Below are 21,804 nucleotides of genomic sequence, written 5' to 3'. Positions count from 1 at the left end.
ATTCCCATCACCAGTACTAAGAAGAAAGCAAATCTCTTCACAGAAACTAAAATCCCTTGCTTCTATAGAGTCTTATTCTCCACATTTGCAGATGCTGGGTTTAGAAAATGGATGCTCTTGGTCAGGGAAACATATATGAGACACACTACTCCAGGTGAAGATGGTATTTGCTGATGGAATATCAAATATGGTCATTAATAATGAAATATCATGGAGTAACATAATAATGAACTCCTTGGATTTAGAGGTCTTATTCAATAAAATCAAAGTTGTAGATTTCCTTAAGAAACAGGCTTGATGTTTTAGTGTGATTTAGGGCTTTTAATAGATTTGTAGGTCTATGCTAAATGAGCATTCTTTTCCTCCAAAGAAATGCATCATGTTTTCTCAGGAAATAGTTTATAATAAAAGGTTGTTTGAAAGAGTTGAGAAAAAGTTTGATTTTGCTGAGTCGTGTAGTGAGTGTCGAGCCCAGCGTGGAGATACTGGTTTTCCCGTGCTGTCAATTACTGACGTATACACCACAGAGGAGTCACGTGCTACCACCCGGAGCACCCGGGTTCTTATACGTAACCCAGATGGGAGGGAAGAGGTGGGTGGTGGGAATTGACCTGTTTAAACTGTCACCAAAGCCCGAAATTCTGTGACTCAAGCAGCACAGCTGATAGAAGCACAGTGATGAAGAGCAGTAAGACCCTGGCAGCCATGCCTGAGATTCCTGAGCTGTATGATGGGAATGATAATTGCATCTACTTGATAAGAACATTGTAAAAATTAAGTAATATAAATAATGTATGTAAAGCCCTTGCCCTTGAAGCCATATTTTCAGAAAAACTGCACCTAAAGTTGACAAGTGGAAACCAAAATGCCAACTGGGCGAAACATGTGATGGTACAACAGTAAAGTGTGCTAATCACTGTTGTTGTATAAACCCAATGGGGTAAAACAATTTTCTTTCTTTTAAATTCTCACAGCCTCTATGAGTCAGGAATTTGGGGAAATCTCACTGGGCAGTTTTGGGGTGGGATCTGTCATAAGACTGTGGTTAGATGTCAGGGGACGCTCAGTTCCTTGAAGGTCTGACTGGGTGTGATATGCAAGATGCTGACCTTGGATGCTGGCAGTTGGAGTAGGCCGCTGAGTGGAACCTCAGCTGGGACCATCAACCAGAGCACCTACAGTGACCTCTCCACATAACCTGGGCTTTTGTACAGCCTGACCTCCAGGGGAGGTGGGGGTCAGACTTCTTCCGTGGTCAGGGGCCAAGGAAGCAAGGTGGGAGCCAAACTGCATTATGTGATTATCCGTGGAATTGGCAGCATCACGCCCACCGCATTTTATTGGTTATGAGCAAGTCATGGAAGGCCAGCCCAGAATCAGAGGAAGGGGAGGCAGACCCTTCCTCTCCATGGGAGCAGGGTCAAAGAATCCACAGGCATGTTCTAAGGTTGCCAAACAAGGTTAACACAAAAATATTCATTTTCAGTCTCTACTGTCTCTGAAAGGGTTTCTCTGGTGTCTCCACAGGAGACCTGGGTTCGATCCCTGGGTTGGGAAGATCTCCTGGAGGAGGGCATGGCAACCCACTCCAATATTCTTGCCTGGAGAATCCCATGGACAGAGGAGCCTGGTGGGCTACAGCCCATGGGGTCACAAAGAGTCAGACACGAATGAGTGACTAACACGCACACACGGTCTTAAAATAATTTTAAAAAGAGACATATTGGACACATTGACCTGAGCAAGTCCCATAAGATCGTATCATTTTTCTCCTCACTGTCCCCCAATCCTGCATCACAGAACAATCTAGCCCACCTCTGAGAACAAGGGCAAGAGGAAAGAGGAACCCAGCAACTGTCAATTGCATCTCACACACTGTTGCCTTGTGCCAGGTCCCATTAGCATTACCGTGGGGTTTCACTGTTAGATTACAAGCGGGGCAACTGTAACAGAAACTCTAGCACGCAGAGGCTTCAGTTCATCTCACGTAACAGTCCAGCCAGCTTGGGTCAGCGAGGCAGCTCCACTCCGTGATGTCATTTAGAGACCCTGGTTCCTTCCGCACGATCGCTCTGCTGTCTTCTAAGGTGTCAGCCTCACCTACAGGTAAGAGTGGCGACAACTCACCTCCGGGTGGGCAGAGGAAAAACAGTCAGAGTGTGAAAACGCTGCTGGTCTCAAAGTCAGAGATGATCTGCACTTAGATGGAATCCAACCTCTGCTCACAGCCATTGGCCCTAATTTAGTCACAAGACCACAGCTTGCTGCAAGGGAGGCTGGAAAACGCAGTCTGGCTGGGAAGCTCAGGGCCCGGGAAGGAAAAAACACATCTACAGAACAGTCTGCCCCACAAATAATCAAGAAATTATTTTCCTAAAATAATAATCAAGAAATTATTATCCTAACATTGACATGTTTGCAGCATTTAACAAGCTAATCAAATCTTCGTAATCTCCATCAATTTCAGTGGCATAAATAATTCACTTACCAGCTACAAATGACTCTAAATTAAATGACAGGTACTCTTCAGTGCACTTTAAAAGTACCTCTAGGACTGCAAGACATTCCCTTGCTAGAATGTCTGCCTGTTGAGTTGGAAACACAGCAATTACCTGGTCTTCTACAAATGAATAACTGTGAATTCTGAATTAATCATGGCCAATGGAATCCTATAGAGTTTTGAAATATCTCAGAGGACAGCAATGAAGAATCCACAAGTGACACAAAAATTGGTTGAAGGCCAAATTCGTTCACATTCCAGGTAAGAAAAAAATGATATTTTCTTTTATGTGGTAACATTTATGTTAACTCTGTGTGCATCGTGTAGGTAACATTAACATACATGTTAAATTTCACGTGTTTCTAGATTTAGAACAAGATTCTTTCATACCTGCTATACATCGAAGGGACCTGAATAGATGTTTATAGCCCCACTAAGTGTGCACTTCAGGATGAGACGCTGCTAAACATTCTTTATGAACATGTTACAACATTAAGAACGTTGGACAGGGGCCTCCCTGGTGGTCCAGTGGCTAAGACTCCATGCTCCTAATGCAGGGGACCCAGGTTCAATCCCTGGTCAGGTAACCAGGTGGCTCAGATGGTAAAGTAATTCTCCTGCAATGAGGGAGACCTGGGTTCAATCCCCGGGTTGGGAAGATACCCTGGAGGAGGGCATGCAACCCACTCAAGTGTTCTTGCCTGGAGAATCCCATGAACAGAGGAGCCTGTCGGGCTACAGTCCCTGGGGTCACAGAGTTGGACGTGACTGAGCGGCTAAGCATAGCACACAGGATAGGTAACCAGATCCCACATGCTGCAACGAAAATCACACATGCCACGACTAAGAACGGTGCGGTCAAACAAATACACAAATGAGAACACGGGACCAGGAATCTCTGGCTTCCTTTTGTTGTCTCCCTACCAAAGCTACTAAACTCCCCTATTTTCTCATGTGTGAAACAGAAATGTTACCTACACCTCACAGTGGAGAAACAGAAAATGGCACAGTGAAGCATTTTACACTCCATAAAACAGAAACGCAGTGTCCACAAAGCAGAAAGAGCGCATGGTGCAACCAGTCAGCAGAGCTGCAAGGGACGTGGGTAAAACGCATGGAGAGGGGATGAGATTCCATTCTCTCACTTTTGATCCCAGTCTTGTTATCTCAACCAAAGACAGACAGACCCACTTTCAAGGACCAGCCGATCCTGGGGTTACTCCCAGGACGAAAGAGTCCGCCCAAATCATGGTCAGTCAGCTGCAGCAGCCAGCGCTCACTCAGTTCTGATGCAGAACCGCTGCTAAGATTACTTTGGTATCCGCTGTCAATTTAGACAACTATCTTATAGTCGGTATTAGGAAGTCTTGATGAGAATGAAATAAAAATTTTGGATTTAATAAAAATTTACTTTGGAGTTACTCTGAATATTTAATTTTAAAAATGTGAATAAATAATTGGATAAAGGAAAGCAGTATGTCAACAATACATTTTAAGTAGTGAAATTCAGAGTGACAGAGTGTGAGGTTAAGGATGGGAGCTTTCCCTTAGACTCTAAGCTGGTAATCTGACAGGTTCTGCCTCTTCTGCAATGTGAGCGGCTTAAAACACCAGGTAAAGAACATGTGGCTTTGAAAGGACTGAACTGGGGAGACCTGATGGCAAATGGCTGTGTGGGAATGGGCCAGGAAGCTCCAGGAAGCCCAACTACACAAGGCAGACGGGCACAGCGCACCCAGAGAAAGAGACAAAGGAGAGATTTATAGGGAAATTTAATTATCAGACATGTCCACAGTTTCCTGAACCACAAAAAAGTCCCCTGTCCCAAACAAGCTCATTTCTCATGTTCCTTGTTTTATTTAATTATAGAAGTTGTTCAAATCTTTTTCCCTTGCCTTTGTTCCCAAGTAGAATTTTACTCCAGAAACGCACATAAACTGCATTTTTAAAAGTTGTTAAAATAATGTAGGTAGCAGTATAGTGGATTCCTTCACAAACTTAAGTCAGAACCGGTCTTTTGAAGCCTGGAAGGAGATAACAATAAATAAATGGAGTATTTCAAACTGTCCTCATCGACACTCAAGAGGTAAAAAGGGCTCAAAATTAACAGGGCACCTATACAAATGAGGCACACCATCAGTGCAGGGCTGCTGTGGGACCAGAGGCTAGACAGAAGGAGGCATCAGCTGCCAGGGAAGGGAAGTTCTGTGTGGGGACACAGTATGGATGCCTCCCAGCAATTACATGATGAATTAAGCTTATCGGGTTGAATGAAAAAATACTGAGAGAAAAACAAAACTGACAAGAGATATATAGGACAATATCATGGACAGACTCTCTGTAACCCCAGGGACTTAGCCCCGAGAGGCTCCCCTGTCCATGGGATTCTCTAGGCAAGAATACTGGTGTGGGTTGCCATTTTCTACTCCAAGGGAAATTCTGGACCCAGGAGTCAAACCTGTGTTTCTTGTGTCTCCTGTATTGAAGGTGGACTCTTTACCACTGTGCCACCTGGGAAGGCCACATTCAATTAAGTATAAACTAAAAACATACCCCACGCCAAGCAGTATATAATTTCCCAGGACATAGATTTAAAAATGTTAAACATTGGGGTGCACGTGTCTCTTTCAGATCTGGTTTCCTCGGTGTGTATGCCCAGAAGTGGGATTGCTGGGTCATATGGCAGTTCTATTTCCAGTTTTTTAAGAAATCTCCACACTGTTCTCCATAGCGGCTGTACCAGTTTGCAATACACTGTTTATAATAGCCAGGACATGGAAGCAACCTAGATGCCCATCAGCAGAAGAATGGATAAGGAAGCTGTGGTACATATACACCATGGAATATTACTCAGCCGTTAAAAAGAATTCATTTGAATCGGTTCTAATGAGATGGATGAAACTGGAGCCCATTATACAGAGTGAAGTAAGCCAGAAAGATAAAGAACATTACAGCATACTAACACATATATATGGAATTTAGAAAGATGGTAACGATAACCCTATATGCAAAACAGAAAAACAGACACAGATGTACAGAACAGACTTTTGGACTCTGTGGGAGAAGGCGAGGGTGGGATGTTGTGAGAGAACAGCACCGAAACATGTATATTATCTAGGGTGAAACAGATCACCAGCCCAGGTTGGATGCATGAGAGAAGTGCTCGGGCCTGGTGCACTGGGGAGACCCAGAGGGATTGGGTAGAGAGGGAGGTGGGAGGGGGGATCAGGATGGGGAATACATGTAAATCCATGGCTTATTCATGTCAATGTATGACAAAAACCACTACAATACTGTAAAGTAATTAGCCTCCAACTAATAAAAATAAATGAAAAAAAAAAAGTCAAACAGAAGAGGGTGGAGGACTGTTGTGTGACGAAAATGTTAGAATACAGGATGGAATAAAATTAAACCAGGGAGCCCTCCACTGTTGGATAGTGAGCCCTGTACTAATGAAATAAAATCAATTCAATTCTGCATCTAAGATTTAAAGAAACATAAGTGTCGCCATAGCAATCAAGGGCTGGTGAATGTATGGTAAAGGTGTACGATCTCTGGGCATCTCAGAACCCACTCCTGGGAGAGACCACCACGCTGACCAGACACCCTCTTCCTCAGCGGGGCCCCTGCTCCACCCAGCAGAACTTGAAGCACTTAGTCTGTGCCGGGGACTGAGTGACTGATGGGGCCACTGCTGATTAATTAATTACACAACCACCCAGGAGGTAATAAACACCTCACTGTACAGATTTTAAAGATCAAGTCACTTTCCAAAGTCAGAAAGGGAGCTCAGTGGATTTGAACTTCATTCACGTTTACTTTCATTTCCAACAGACCATGGCCTTCCCCCTAAACCACCTCTACTGAGCATCTCTTCAGAGATTGAACCCTGAGATTCTTTTTGTTTCTAAAATGAAAACTCGACATTTTACATTTATTTTCTTCCTACTCTACAGGGAGCACTGGCTCAGTTAGAAATAAAGAGGGACTTCTTCCCTCGTGATCCGGTGGTTGGGGACCCACCTTGCAGAGTGGGGACTCGGGTTCGATCCCTGCCCGGGGAACTAAGACCCCACATGTTGTGGGGCAGTTAAGCCCCTGCACCGCAACTACTAAAGTTCAGAGCTCCAGAGCCCATGCACAGCAACAAGAGACCCCTCATGACAATGAAGATCCTGCACGCTGCAACTACGACCCAACACAGCCAAAAACAATAAACAAATTAAAAAGAAAGGACTCTTACAGCCAGCCACTGACATGCTTTTTTACTCCACTTGGATTTAATGAAAGTGCCCAGAGACCGTCCCCACCTCGGGAGCCACAGTACGTTCCAATGAGGGACACTCCACTCTGTTCCCGCAGAAGCTTCAAAGCACCTAATGCGGGTTGCGGCTTCAGGACACAGCAAGGTGTCCCTCTGAACATTAAACCAGGCTCAGAGCAGACAAGTCACTCCTGAGTCCCCCATGCTACTCTGACAGCCCTAAACCAGCCCCACGCCGAGACTACACAGCACCTCTCAGGAGCAGGGCAGGGCCTGCGTCCAGCGGAGACAGTACTCACTGGGTGAAAAGATGACCCCTCAACCCTGTCCAAAAAAGACACGCGAGAGCCAATGTGATCCTGACTTTTATTATCAGGTCAGGACTGAGGAAGTACAGGGGAAGTAGCAGCAGAAGGACCGTGGTTCCAGCCCCTGGCCGATCAGAACAGCACCTGGGGCCGGAAGTGCATCTGCCTGGTGGCGTTGTTCTTCATCCCCATCTTCAGCATCCACTTTGACTTCATCTTCTGGACATACTGCATGTCCCGCTGGCGCACCAGAGCTGCTCCTGGGGTTGGGAAGGGGATGAGAATGAGGCAAAGGGCTGTGAGCTGTGACCAGAGAAAACCCAACTTGGCAGAGAATCAAAGCTGGTTTTGGGTAAGTGGGCTCTAATATTTAAATAGGAACTATTATCTGACGTCTCCATCCCACGAGCCCTGGGGGGTGACGTGCACCCACCACGTGCACCAGGACTGCTCTCTCTATATACATGCCTCTTCAGTTTTCATCTCGGAAAGGTCTAGAAGCCCAAAAGGTGAAGCCCACTCACCAAAGGCACAAAGAAAGGCAGACCATAAACCAAGTCAGACAAGAATTCCTGACAAGACTAAAAGGAAGTCTGTCCACTACATTTAAGTGGCTTCACAGCTCCCAGGGAGTCCCAGTGAGGGAACCCACGTGTATATATAAACACAGAGGCACTGACAATGGACTTCAGTGCCAGCGCCTTCCAGGCTATTGGAAAGCACCTCTCCCCTCTCTCCTGTTTTCAGGGGACTGACATTCTCCTTGAAGATCCAAGCAAAATGAGCTGCACTCAGCAGACATCAGAATAGATTTAAATAATTTCATACAAACGATGTTCCAAAGCTGAACAATTTCAGTAGCTTGCTCTAGCCCTCTGAGACTTACTAAGCTTTCTAAGGAAAAGTTTCAAAACGAAGGATGATAGCCGGCCTTTATTATGTGCATGTACTATGTCATACATGCTTTATGACATTCAACCCGCACAACTCTCTAAGTAGATATTATTAATACCTCCTCCATTTTATCAGTGAGAAAGCAGAAGCTTCGATTAATTAAATTACTCAGACTCTTTATATAAGAACCTATATCAGATAAGTCATGTTTGACTCCACAGCTCAAACTATTGCCTCAAGGACATTATTTAATTCCTCTATATAACCTCCAGAATTTCAACCTTTGATGACTGCTAATCAATTATTTTTGTAATTATACCTCCTAAAAAAACTTAATGGTTTACAGGCAGTTTTAAAAAGCTACTGTGCTGGGGAATATGAAGCTCTTAAGTCATGGAGTTTTGGGCTTATTGTCATATATATCTCAAGTGGTCATAGGCCAAGAAGGTAAGTTTCCCCCAGAGAGGACCCATAAGGACAGAGTGAAGAGAACCACGTCACCCGAGCCCCTTTGTGTAACTCAAGTTCCTGGGCTGGCCCGGGAGGTCCCCACAGACGTACCTGTGCTGCCAGTCCATCCCAGGGCTCTGTACTGCTGCAGGACCCGGCCCACAGCCTTCTGATTCTTAGCAACCACCACAGCTCTCGACAAGCCAAACCGCTGTTTGTAGTATCTCATCAAGGAGCGATGACCCACCCTGGCACCTGGTTTTCAAAAGAACAGTACTGAAGCACGGAATTGGATCATTTTTCAAAGCAGAGTTACAAAGCAAAGGCTTTCCAAATCACTTTTCTCTTTCATCTAGTTGGAAAACACATGTGCCAGGAAAAAAACACTGTTCTACCAGCTGAAGATGAAGCTGTATGTTAACCAATGAGGGAAAGAAGGAAAACCCAAGCAGAGACACTGAGGGACATCCCCTGTGGTCCAGTGGCTAAGACTCTGTGCTCCCAAAGCAGAGGGCCCAGGTTCGATCCCTGGGCAGGGAACTAGATCCCACATGCTGCAACTAAGAGTTCACACGCCACAACTAAAGATCCCGAGTTTGCAACTAAGACCTGGTGTAGCCAAATCAATGAGTAAATAAATATTTATTAAAAAAAAAAAAAAAAGACCCTGGAGGAGGAAATGGCAACCCACTCCAGTATTCTTGCCTGGGAAGTCTCATGGACAGAACAGTCCATGGCATTGCAGAGTCGCACACAACTTAACAACTAAGCAACAACAACTCACAACCAGGCAGACTGATTTGGGGAAATACTTCTTGATGGAAATGTGGCATAAAACAGAGAGTGAAGTGACCTAGCAAGATGGAATATAGAGTTTTGTAAGAAATTAAAATATGTGTATAGAATAATAATTGCAAATATTCAACCAATTAAGTCTACCGCTAAAGGAGGAAAAAAAAAACAGCAGAGACATTAAAAAACAGAGATAATGGCAAGTCACTATCAGGTGAAAAATGCAGCATCCGTACTTACAATACGCCTCCAGAGAAATTCACATGGCCGTCCCTACTAATACAGGTAACAGGATCCTAGGAGACAAGGAATTTTAACTTTCTTTCCTAGAAAAAAGACTTAGCACCAATAATGGCCTGATGTTTAGTTCTACAATCCACAGTCCGGGTTTAGAAGAGAAGCCAATCCACTTTTCCTTTGCTAACATTCTCTAATGTGGTGCTTCTCAAACAGGGGTGACTTTATCCTCAGAGGACACTCGCAATGACTGGAGTCACTGCTGGTTGTCACAGGTAGAGGGAAGCTCCCGACGTCCAGCGGGTCGAGGCCACGGATTTGGCCAAACACCCTACAGTGCACAGGACAGCCCCTCCACAAAGAATCATCTGGCCCAAAACGCGCACAGTGCTGAGGTGGAGAAACCCCCAGCTACTGCTTTCTAAATGTTGGAAGTTTTTTGAGTAGAAAGACCATGAATGGAATACTATAACTATTATAGATGGCTATATTTGCTTTTAGGATCTAGATTTTTAACCTACTAGAAAAACCCTATCAGGTTATTTTGTGTGAAGCCCCGGTACTTGACAAGCTACCTGGGCAATATTTTGCTCCCTACGCAGATATGAATAAGTGATTACTTCCAAGTGATTGATCTGAAACCAGACTCAGGAGACGACAAAAAAGGAAATTTTCAACTCCAGGATGTTGTGGTCTCTGGATACTAACATGGATGTAAGACGTCTCCCTGGACCCGATTGCTCTAGTGGCGGAAGAGTTAACAAAGCTCCCAGACCACCAGAAGCAAGTGAGACACGGGGATGGAGAAGGCGCGCACTTACATGGAGGCTCTAGCAGGAAAGCCCAGAGTGCTGATGACGACTTTCTATTTATAATGTAGGTCAGGATGCTCTGAGTTTGCAACAATGATTTCCTCAGAATCATTAAATGATAATGCTGCTCATTAGGACTTACTAAATGGATTTATTTACATTCGTAAGCAGCATTTAGAAATACGTATTCTTGAAGGCTGTCTTTTAAAACATGCTTGAAGAGGTCTCGCGAATCAATGCCAAGGTTTCTGACACGGTGTTTAGAGCTCCGCGTGCTGTGGCAGGGACAGGAGCGGGAGCAGAGCTCAGCCTGAAGGCCCTCGCCGAGGACTCCTGACAGAACGCAGCGCACCTGTCCATAGCAGGTGGGACGCATCGGAGTCAGGCTGCAGCTCCCACCTGCCCGTCTATCTTCTGCCACAGTAATAACTGCTTACAAGACTGTCCACTCCTCATCTAAAATACGATACAAATGAACTTAATAAAACAGAGCAGACTCAGGGACATAGAAAACAAGCTAATGGTTCCTGAAGAGGAAAGGGGGTCAGGGAAGGAGAAATCAGGGCTTTGTATCTGTAGCAGCAGATACAAACTACTATGTGTAAAACAGATAAACAACAATGTCCTACTGTACAGCACAGCGAACTATATTCAATATCCTGTAATAAATTATAATGGAAAAAATGAACAAGCACACACACACATATATATACACGTATGTAAAATGTAGAATCATTTTGCTGTACACCAGAAACTCACACAACAGCATAAATCAACTATACCTCAATTAAAATGAAAAAGACTATCTACTCCTACTTAACAAATAGCCTAACATTTGACATTAGACAGTGAAAAAGAAAGTATCTCTAACAGTAATTTCCCTAAGATTGATTATGTATCTCTTGTGGATTCAGTGGCAGATTCTTCTGGCTAGTCAGCAACTAACTGGAGATGTCCTCACACCAACCTGCTCCACTAAGAAGCAGGAAGAGCTAAGGGGGAACTGAGCCGACCAGTCTTGGAAATGAATGCTCACGGCGCCCTCTACTGGATGCTCTATGTCACTGCCTCTGGAATCATCAAGATCACGGCATCTGGTCCCATCACTTCATGGCAAATAGATGCGGAAACAATGGAAACAGTGACAGACTTGTATTTTCTCGGGCTCCAAAATCACTGCAGATGGTGATTGCAGCCATGAAATTCAAAGATGCTTGCTCCTTGGAAGAAAAGCTATGACAAACCTAGACAGCATACTAAAAAGCAGAGATATTACTTTGCAAACAAAAGTCCGTCTAGTCACAATTATGGTTTTTCCAGCAGTCATGTATGGGGATGTGAGAGTTGGGACTATAAAGAAAGCTGAGCGCCGAAGAATTGATCCTTTTGAACTGTGGTGTTGGAAAAGACTCTTGAGAGTCCCTTGGACTGCAAGGAGATCCAACCAGTCCATCCTAAAGGAGATCAGTCCTGAATATTCATTGGAAAGACTGATGCTGAAGCTGAAACTCCAACATTCTGGCCACCTGATGCAAAGAACTGACTCCTTGGAAGAGACCCTGATGCTGGGAAATACTGAAGGCAGGAGGAGAAGGGGATGACAAAGGATGAGATGGATGGCATCACCAATTCAATGGACATGAGTTTGAGCAAGCTCCAAGATTTGATGATGGACAGGGAGGTCTGGTGTGCTGCAGTCCATGGGATTGCAAAGAGTCAGACATGACTGAGCGACTGAACTGAACTTGACCTGAAGCAACTACAGTCAAGGAATCCCAACTACTTGCTGGTTTTGAAACCAGTTTTACGTAGACTCTACTAAGGGTAGTTGATTAAATATCACTATGCTCTCTAAGCCAAAGCCTTTGACTGTGTGGATCACAATAAACTGTGGAAAATTATGAAAGAGATGGGAATACCTGACCACCTGACCTGCCTCTTGAGAAACCTGTATGCAGGTCAGGAAGCAACAGTTAGAACTGGACAGGGAACAACAGACTGATTCAGAGTACATCAAGGCTGTATATTGTCACCCTGCTTGTTTAACTTATATGCAGAGTACATCATGAGAAACGCTGGGCTGGAGGAAGCACAAGCTGAAATAAGATTGTCGGGAGAAATATCAATAACCTCAGATATGCAGATGACACCACCCTTATGGCAGAAAGTGAAGAGGAACTAAAAAGCTTCTTGTAAAAGAGGAGAGTGAAAAAGTTGGCTTAAAGCTCAACATTCAGAAAACTAAGATCATGGCATCCGGTCCCATCACTTCATGGCAAATAGATGGGGAAACAGTGGCTGACTTTATTTTTCTGGGCTCCAAAATCACTGCAGATGGTGATTGCAGTCATGAAATTAAAAGACGCCTACTCCTTGGAAGGAAAGTTATGACCAACCTAGACAGCATATTGAAAAGCGGAGACATTACTTTGTCAACAAAGGTCCATCTAGTCAAGGCTATGGCTTTTCCAGTAGTCATGTATGGATGTGCGAGTTGGACTGTAAAGAAAGCTGAGCGCCAAAGAATTGATGCTTTTGAACTGTGCTGTTGAAGAAAACTCTTGAGAATCCCTTGGACTACAAGAGATCCAACCAGTCCATCCTAAAGGAAATCAGTCCTGGGTGTTCACTGGAAGGACTGATGTTGAAGCTGAAATTCCAATACTTCGGCCACCTGATGTGAAGAGCTAACTCATTTGGAAAGACCCTGATGCTGGGAAAGATTGAGGGAAGGAGAAGGGGATAACAGAGGATGAGATGGTTAGATGGAATCACTGACTCAATGGACATGGGTTTGGGTGAACTCTGGGAGTTGGTGATGGACAGGGAGGCCTGGCGTGCTGCAGTTCATGGGGTCGCAAAGTCAGACACGACTGAATGACTGAACTGAACTGATGCTCTCCACATTAGAATCCTTCTCAAATCAGCTTCATGCTAACGTCCACACTGACCCAGTCATATAACTGAGCATAATCAGAGGTTTCTGAATGGTGAGTTTGTTCAAAGAAATAACCACGTTATTGAATATACTGCCATAATACCACTGTATGTCTAAATGGTGTTTATTTGAGAGTTCCTATTTCCTTGGTTCATTAAAAAAAACCAAACCAGTATTGAGGGAGAAAACCAATGGACGAGACACTGTCATATCTCATTACAACCAAGACTGACCAGAGGATGACTGGTTTTTAAAATGAGACAGTAAAAGTATATGTACCTGTAGAGCTGAAAAAAATTTCAGAATATTGCTAGTTTCTGGTTCACTAAGAAAGCCATGTAGTATTGCTATTTAAATGAATTCTATTATAAGGTTTCAGAAGTCACTCATCTGTGAAGAAGACCCAGGAAGGCAATGAATGATGTATATTTAGATAGTTCCTTTTCTGGCTCCAGGTCACATGTGCTTTTTAGATACTACATACAGACTCTCCCCAGGAAAAAAAAGAAAAAAAAATACACTTATCCACATGGTCAAAAAAATCTGTGTGGCCACACAGGTTACTTGATGCCGTTATGACCCAGGAAAATGACCCAGGAAGAGACGTGCAGAGCACAGTTACCCCGGGTTGGGGCAGTACCTGGCCGTTGGTGAGGTCTCTCCAGAGGCTGTATAATGTACAGCACTGCCTGGTACTCCAGGACCACCAGGGTCACTCACTACTGCCAAGTCTCCCTCAAGAGCTGCCCTGAAGTCACCATCCGACACTTTAAACCAGCATGACTCGGTATGTGGACCTGCGGCTGTCAGTTAGGAAGTTCATGTTTTAAAAACGTCAAGAGTAGGACTCCCCTGGAAGTCCAGTGGTTAAGATTTTGCCTTCCAATGCAGAGGGTGTGGGTTCGATCCCTGGTTAGGGAGCTAAGATACCACTTGCCACTGATCCAAAATATAAAACAGAAGCAATGTTGTAACAAATTCAATAAAGATTTCTTTAAAAAAAAAAAGTCCACATAAAAAAATATCTTAAAAATAACTGGACCTACAAGTTAATCTCATGGCCCTTTCTTCTTTGATTGTGTGATGAACAGGCAGAGCAATCTGCCACCTGGGGCTGTAGGCAAATATGATTCTTGGTCCCCGAGGCCACACTGGATCCCAGGATGGCTCCTTCGGCTCTCTTTACCTGCCCTGTGGCAGGCCCAGGGAAGTCACCTTGCTTTAAGTCACCTCCAACCTTCCAGTAACTCAGTCAACAGACGTTTACATGGCTCCCGTGTGTCTGAGGCGCTGTGCTGAGATGAAAGAAACCAGTTTGGTCCTCACAGTAACAGGAACAAAAGGCAAGCGAGTCAAGAAGTATCAAGAAGAGACCCATCACAAAGGCCGTGCGAGCATCACAGGAGCAGAGGAGACTCTCCTCACCTAGGGCGGGAGCTGAGCTCAGCCTCCTGGAGCAGGGAACCCAACTTGAGTCTCAGAGGAAGACAGAGGCAGTGCATGTGCAAAGGCCCAGAAAGAGGGAAACTTCACGTGGGCAGGAAAAGGAAGTGCCCAAAGACACTGGGTGACAAAGTGACCCTGAAGGCCAGGACTCCCCCTGGGAATTCCAGAGGGAAAAGAAAATATAACAGAATGGTGTTTGTTTTAGAAGGAATGTTCTGGTGGTCAAGTGGAAATCAGACTGGAGAAGGCCAGACAGGAAGCTTTCGTGGTAACACAGACAAATGGATAAGAATTAAAAAAAGAAAAAATATTCAAAACCCATATAGGAACTGCAATTAGTCACCATCTGGATTTAGGAGAGGAATAAAGAATCCTGAGAAGACACCCAGTTTTGGCTTTGGCAAACCTGAGGAGACTGGATCACTCCTGGCAATATGTTGTCTAGATAGCTAAGGAGTCTTGAAGCTTCTGAAATTTTAAGTCCAGATGAAAATTTCTCTCAAAATAGGCTATATTCTTAAATAGGATATGCTCACTGTTGAGCAGACTTTTGTGATGAAAAGTGCTAAAGTAAAGTGGCTGCAAAACGAAGCCCACATTCCTAGTGATCCTGCTACAGCCAGACACTGCTGTCAGGGACCAGCTCACTCACTTTCTCAAAGTCTACTGTGATCTTAGTCTCCCAGGTGGAACTAGTGGTAAAGAACCCTGCTGGGTTCCATAGGGTCCCAAAGAGTCAGACATGACTAAAGTGACTTAGCATGCAAGGAAGGGAAGCCTAATAAAATAAGGGCCCAAGCAAACAGTTTTAGAAAAAGAAGTTATCAAACTTTTTTCTGAGGTTCTGCATTAGTATTTTCACCAGGGGAAGATGAGAATAGGTCCCTTGTGATACACTTAAGCCTGTTTTGCTACTGTGTATTGTGCGGGCCACAATATTCTGCTGCATTATAGCTTTCTTACCACTGTAGAGGAGTTATATGCTCAAGACAGGTTCTGCCGGCACTTTCCTCCAACTGGCACTGTATAAAGCTGCCCTTCACCTTAGGAGGTCATTACTCCGGGCTAAGCAGGGCTGTCTGTACCTAAACAGCAACATTCCATGTGGGGAGCAAAGAGCACAAGGTGGCTCCTTCATGGCAGACACGTATCCACTGGCAGCACGGCTGCTCCCGCCCCCACCGTTACAGCAAATCTCCCAGGCAGTGGAGGAAAGGTGGAATGAGCTCTTCGCTGAGGTCCACGATCTTAGGCAAATTATCCTCTCTAAGCTTCAGGTGGCTCATATGTCAAAGAAGGACAACAGAATCTAACTCACAGACTTGATCTAAAGATAAAATAATATATCTGCCTGAATATGCTAACTTCCCAGTAAATATATTATTAGGACCTTATTATCTTAGCATTCCATTCCCTGACCTTTTTAAATGTATATTCTCTAGCTGCTCCCATTCCTATCAGCTAAGCATAACACTATAAACAATATTTCACACTTCTCATATTCATAGTTTTCCTTCTTTTTTTCATATCTGGGACAAAATTCTACCATTATGAATCCTGTTCCCCAAAGGAGAAGGCAGAAATCAATACTCCAAGCCTCTCCCTGCACCCAGAATATGAACAGGAAGCGTAGGTGCTGTCAATCATTTCCAACCATGCCAGACTAACACATGCAAGTCTGAACAACCATGGAAACAGGAATTAGTTCAAGGAATAAGGGCAAAGTCAAGTTTAACAAGAAAAATCCAGATGGAGCCAAAAAACTAGTTAATAAACAGAATACAAAACATTTATGTATTGGAAAGAAAGGAAATGGCCGATTAAAGCATTATAAATCACAACAAAGGAAGGATCACAACAGAGGAAATCACAACAGAGGAAAACACTGATGCAATTTAAACAAAACAGCTAAATCAGAGCTTTGGGGCCCCCCTCAGAGTTTACCTTGTCCAAGGGAACATAAACAAACACGTGAAGTTGTAGGCTCTCTCCCCACAGCATGGAAGGGAAGTGATGGGAACACACTTCTCTGATAATCTCAGTGGCGCGAAGCTACATATTCTGGACAAACACACTTACCGGAAGGGAGAATCAGCTCCATGGTTTCATCGTCATAATCCAGAGTCTTTTCTGAGGGCAGCTCTTCAGTCTCATCCTGTTCCTCACCTTCTTTGTGATCTGGGTAGCTACTCCTGGAACCATGGAATGCATTAGCACACAGACCAAGACCCCAAATCTCACTAAAATACTACAAACCTACTAGATCACTAAAGGGGTGGTGGGTGGGGGTTAACATCTGCAGGGACTACACTGAAAGCTTCTGGAGAGAAATCAATTTGCTAGCATTTTCTCTTTAGTAAAGTAAGCAAACAGTCTATGAGTTCAAATTGGATCCCAGATCTAAGATAAAATACAAAACTATAAAAAGTCCTGGAAGACAATATAGGAGAAAACCTGGATGATTTAGGGTTTGGTGATGACTTTTTAGGCACAACACAAAAGGCACTGTTCATGAAAGAAAGAATTGATCAGCTAAACTTCATTCAAATTAAAAACTTCTGCTCTGTGAAAATGGTATCAAGAGAATTAAAATACAAGATGAAGACTTGGAGAAAGTATTGACAGAAGACACAGCTGTTAAGGACTGTTATCCAAATGTAAAAAGAACTCTTAAAACTTAACAGTAAGAAACTAACCCATTTGGCCAAAAATGGGCCAAAGACCTCAACAGACTTCTCACTAAGAAGAAACATATGGCAAATAAGCATATAAAAAAGATGCCCCACAGTATATGTAATCAGAAAAATGCAAATTAAAACACAGAGATACCACTACACACCTATCAGAATGGCCCAGACCCGGAACATCTAAGGCTGGGGAGGGTCTGGGCAGCAAGAATCCTTCATTGCCAGCAGGGATTCAGAAGGGCACAGCCACCTTGGAAGAGCTGGCCACTTCTTGCAAAACCAAACATACTCTTACCATAAGACCCAGCCTGCTGCTTGGATTTACCCTAAGGAGACAAAAACTTCTGTCCATACAAAAACCTGCACATGGATTACAGATTTATCCAAACTCCTCAAACTTGGAAGAAACCAACATGGACTTCAATAGGTAACTAGATAAATAAACTGTGGTACATCCATGCAAGGGAATAGTTTTGGATTACACCAAAAAAAAAAAAAATGAGCTAGCGGGCCATGAAAAGACACAGAAGAACCTTAAAAGCATGTTACTGTGAAAGAAGCAGCTGAAAGAAACCTGAAAAGGCTACATACTGTATGATTCTAACCATACAATATTCTGGAAAAGGCAAAAATAAGGAGACATTAAGTATCACTGTTTTCTATGGGTCGGGTGGAGGAGAATGATGAACAGGCAGAATACAGAGGATCTGTAAGCCAATAAAACTACTCTAATGGTGGATACATGTCATTACATGTACATCTGTCCACACTCACAGAGTAGACAACACCAAGAGTGAACACTAAACTACGGACTTTCAGTACTAACTGGCGGGTCAACTTGGTTCATCAACTGCAACATATGTGCCTCTGGGGGATGCTGATAATGAGGGAGGCTATGCACTTGTGGGGTAAGGAGTACATAAGAAACTGCTATACCTTCTGCCCAGTTTTGTTGAGAACCTAAAACTGTTCTTAAAAACAGTGAGCAAATAACCTATAACAATTCTTTTACCTGTGTTATTTGTTTCTCTCAAGGAGGGCTGGCAAACAGGGGAAGAGGAGGAGACTGTACAGTTGGAGATGCAGCTCTCCTCAATTTAAATTCTTACAGAAACAAGTTCTAGAACAGCATAGTCCAGGAGAACTCTGGGATGATACAAATCTTCAGTCTGCGTGTCCAGTATGGTAGCTACTTTCAAAGCACATGTGCTTTTAAGCATGGGTCTTGAAATGTGGGTGGTGCAACTGAAGAAATGAATTTTTTAATTTTTAATTTAATTATCCCAAAGAGTGACATGAGTACATCTAGAAATTAGCAAATTAAGACACTGTAGTTCTAGAAGAATCTCTGTCTTTCACAAATACACACAGAAAATAATTGGGAAAACTCACTCTAAAATGTTAACAGTAAGGCAGATAAGTCGACAGGAATGGACAAAAGACTAGATCGGACACTTCACAAGAGATATCCGAGTGGTTAAGATACCCAGTTAACATACATTTAAAAAGGTTCTCAACTGCATTAGTTCTCATCAGGGAAATGCACATCAAAACCACAATGGATACTCCTACAGAGCTGCCACTTTTACCCCTACACAGCCATCAAAGTGGCTATAATGAAAATCTGTCAGGACAAGTGAGAAATGAGAAATCAGGAGGAAAATGCAAAAGAACAACTTAAAAGACCAGGACTTTTCCGAACACCTGTATCAGGTGGACTCTGTACTCCTGGCAGGGTCATGACACACACCTGCTTGCAAAGCACACCTGTGCTAGGTCATAGGCACTCTGACACCAAGAGCCAACTGTTTAGGCGAAACTGAACTTCGGACTGTTGACACAACAGACAAAAATCAGTTTTCAAACCAGACAAACTTACAGTTTGGGCCTGAGATCGTCTCTTTGTAAGATATGTGTGTTTAACTCTGTGATACTCAGTTTCTCATTTACAAAATGACAGGAAATAACCACCTCTTACAAAAGTGTTCTAAGAGGGTATTAAGAATAGGATATCTGACAGAGCCAGACACAGTTACAGGTAGGGGCACAGGTGAATCCAATGCAAATGTGATCAGTTTGCTTCGCTCCCTGTTACAAACCAGACTGACCTAAAATCATAGAAGTCTGCAAATTCCAAAAGAGCGTCCCCATCTGTGAAGAGCTTACAGTGACTCCGGTCATTCATGTGCGCCTGTACCGCCTCTGTGGAGTAGAAGGACTTCCCTCTCTCATTGCACCACAAGCAAATCTTCCCAACACCAACTTTCTCTCCTGGAAAAATAGGTTGAGAAAAAGATATGAAAGCAGCTTTTTGCAGCCAGATTATATCTCATCATCTATCTCATCACAATCCAAAAAACAGGCACCAAGTTTTTGATTTTCACATAATCAGCAGGTCATTCAATTCAAGACTGGTGAAAAACACAAAGTTAATGTCCCCCAATAATGCAGTGTTTCATCATTAAAAAAGAAAAGAACATTATACTCACCCAAATATTTAATCAGTCCCTTAAGATCTGAAAGATATTCTACATCAGGAATAAAGAAGCTGTGGACTTTGGTCATATGAGCCACATTCTTCGTGAGGGAGCTTGAGTGATGTGGACAAAACAAGCAGTCCGTTATGGGAATGGCACCAAGGGGGGTGCTTCCTCCTGCCTCTTCCTCCTCTGCATCCTGCTCTTCCTCCTCCTCCTCCGTGGCTTCAGCATCCTCACATTCCAAGTCCTCATCAGAATCAATATCCTCCCAGTCTTCAAGCCAGAGATTTCGAAAACAAAATTAGTTGAAGATGTCAGTGTTAGCTATTCATTTACCACTCACCAGCCTGCAAGGCTAAGGAAAGCCTTAGTCTTCCTTGTTCAGGGCACAGTAAACCCCTTGAAGGGGGCTTTGGCTCCTTTCCTAGGTATATATGAACACTTTCAGTCCATGTTAGTGGGATGTGGGATGTGAGATGCCACAGGGGAAGAAAGGAAAAAAACAAAAAACTCACCAAGTCAAGGAAGCTAGGTTGAAGGCTCAAACCTCACGTTTCAGGTTAGCTAGCTGATTCTGAACCTCTCAGTTCACGGTTTTATCAAACTATGCTAAGTGCAAAGCCATCATAACTAGATACCCAATAGAAATAACACATTCTACATCAGAAAGTGTGGGGGGTAATGTGTACCCCTCTGCATATGTTAAAAATCTCCCCACTCAATAAACAGAGAAAGGATCTATTCATTCTACAAATATATACTAAGCTAATTCTCACCCTCCGCTCATCTTAAGGTTTCAGTATCCGAATCTATTTAATACAACAGTGAGGGGATGACAGAGGATGAGATGGCTGGATGGCATCACGGATGCGGTGGACATGAGTCTGAGTAGACTCCAGGAGTTGGTGATGGACAGGGAGGTCTGGCGTGTTGCAGTCCATAGGGTCGCGAAGAGACGGACACAACTGCGCGACTGAACTGACAACTGACTGACTGAACTGACAAAATGCCTTCCAAGGATACTGGCCACACCAATCAGTTCAGAAAGCATGGAAACCACTTTCACTCATCATCATCACTTAAAAACTGACACCGCCCCGCTCCAACCTCAAGGATAAACTGAAAACCTGAGGGAGGACCAACCCCTCCCTTGACCCGCCCCCCAGGCCGGTCCTTACCGTCCCCATCCAGGTCTTCCTCACTCTCTTCCTCCCCCTGCTGTTTCGCCAACTTCTTCGCCTGCCGTTCAAACCACTGCAGCCGGGGAGGTTTCTCGCCCGGGTCTCGCGGCTGAGTCCCACGTCCTCCGACGGCCACGGGACACCCGGGCTCCGCCTCGGGCGCTGGCGCCGCCTTCTTGGGAGACGTGGAAGGCTGAGCCTTGATGACCTGCTGGATGGCCACGTTCACCGCATCCTTGTCCACACTGTCCACGCCCAGCCCTTTCTCCAAGTTCTTCTCGTTCATGAGCGCCACTTTCCGACTCACCGCCTGCTTCTCGAGCTCCACGTGCCGCCGGGACCTGAGGTGGTTTTCGTAGGCCTTGAAGGAGGCAAACTTCTTACTGCAGACGGTGCAATAGGTGGCCGCGCCCTTGCTCTCCGGCTCCGCCAGGGCCCGCTGTGCCCGCACCCGCTCCTGGAAGCCCTCGGCGCTGACCGGGGCCATGCCGGCTACTTTGCGCCTCAGATTGTAGCGGTGCCAGTCTGTCTTGTAGTGGGCCCGCTGCGCCTCCGCGTCTTCCAACACAGCCCGGCAGGTGTTGCAGGTGTAGGTCGCCATAGCCAGGCGGGAAATAAAGCGCGACCGAGGCAGAAATCTAGCGACCAGAGGCCTGACCCCACCAAATGCTCACGCCACAAACCTTCAGGCCCACGAAGATCCGGACTGAGAGCTGACTTCCGGACTGAATGGTGTCATCCCCAGCCGGACAGGAAGTCCCGCCTCTCAGGCTGTAGCCACGCCCCCGCCGCGGAGCGTCCCGGGAACGTAGGGG

General features: G+C 44.6%; 1 protein-coding gene across 2 annotated transcripts; it reads right to left on the bottom strand.

Annotated features, from left to right (window-relative positions):
- Positions 1-7,116: 7,116 nt before the first annotated feature.
- On the bottom strand, positions 7,117-21,742 carry LOC122454388 (zinc finger protein 622-like). Of its 2 annotated transcripts, none has more exons than XM_043488835.1 (6): positions 20,987-21,736; positions 19,818-20,081; positions 19,437-19,599; positions 16,721-16,833; positions 8,528-8,671; positions 7,117-7,332 (listed from the first exon to the last, which is right to left on the bottom strand). In XM_043488835.1, the coding sequence occupies exons 1-6, from the start codon at positions 21,588-21,590 to the stop codon at positions 7,205-7,207; spliced, it is 1,416 nt and encodes a 471-aa protein (XP_043344770.1). In that variant the 5' UTR covers positions 21,591-21,736; the 3' UTR covers positions 7,117-7,204. The 2 variants fall into 2 exon arrangements, with proteins under 2 accessions (XP_043344770.1, XP_043344771.1); XM_043488836.1 differs by lacking the exon at positions 7,117-7,332 and adding an exon at positions 9,449-9,504 and having other exon boundaries at positions 8,534-8,671; positions 20,987-21,742.
- Between the last annotated feature and the right edge of the window lie 62 nt (positions 21,743-21,804).

Source organism: Cervus canadensis, chromosome 16 (assembly GCF_019320065.1).
Source record: "Cervus canadensis isolate Bull #8, Minnesota chromosome 16, ASM1932006v1, whole genome shotgun sequence".
In the NCBI taxonomy this organism is placed as follows: Eukaryota; Metazoa; Chordata; class Mammalia; order Artiodactyla; family Cervidae; genus Cervus; species Cervus canadensis.
The sequence above is the reverse complement of the archived record's forward strand: the minus strand, read 5'-3'. Positions and strand labels throughout refer to the sequence as shown.

Coding starts and splice junctions, on each gene's coding strand:
- LOC122454388 (XM_043488835.1), bottom strand. CDS start 21,590: ATGGCGACCTACACCTGCAACACCTGCCGGGCTGTGTTGGAAGACGCG. Junction 19,600..19,817: donor GGGACTGATTAAATATTTGG/GTGAGTATAATG, acceptor CTATTTTTCCAG/GAGAGAAAGTTGGTGTTGGG. Junction 7,333..8,527: donor GGGATGGACTGGCAGCACAG/GTACGTCTGTGG, acceptor TCCCAACCCCAG/GAGCAGCTCTGGTGCGCCAG.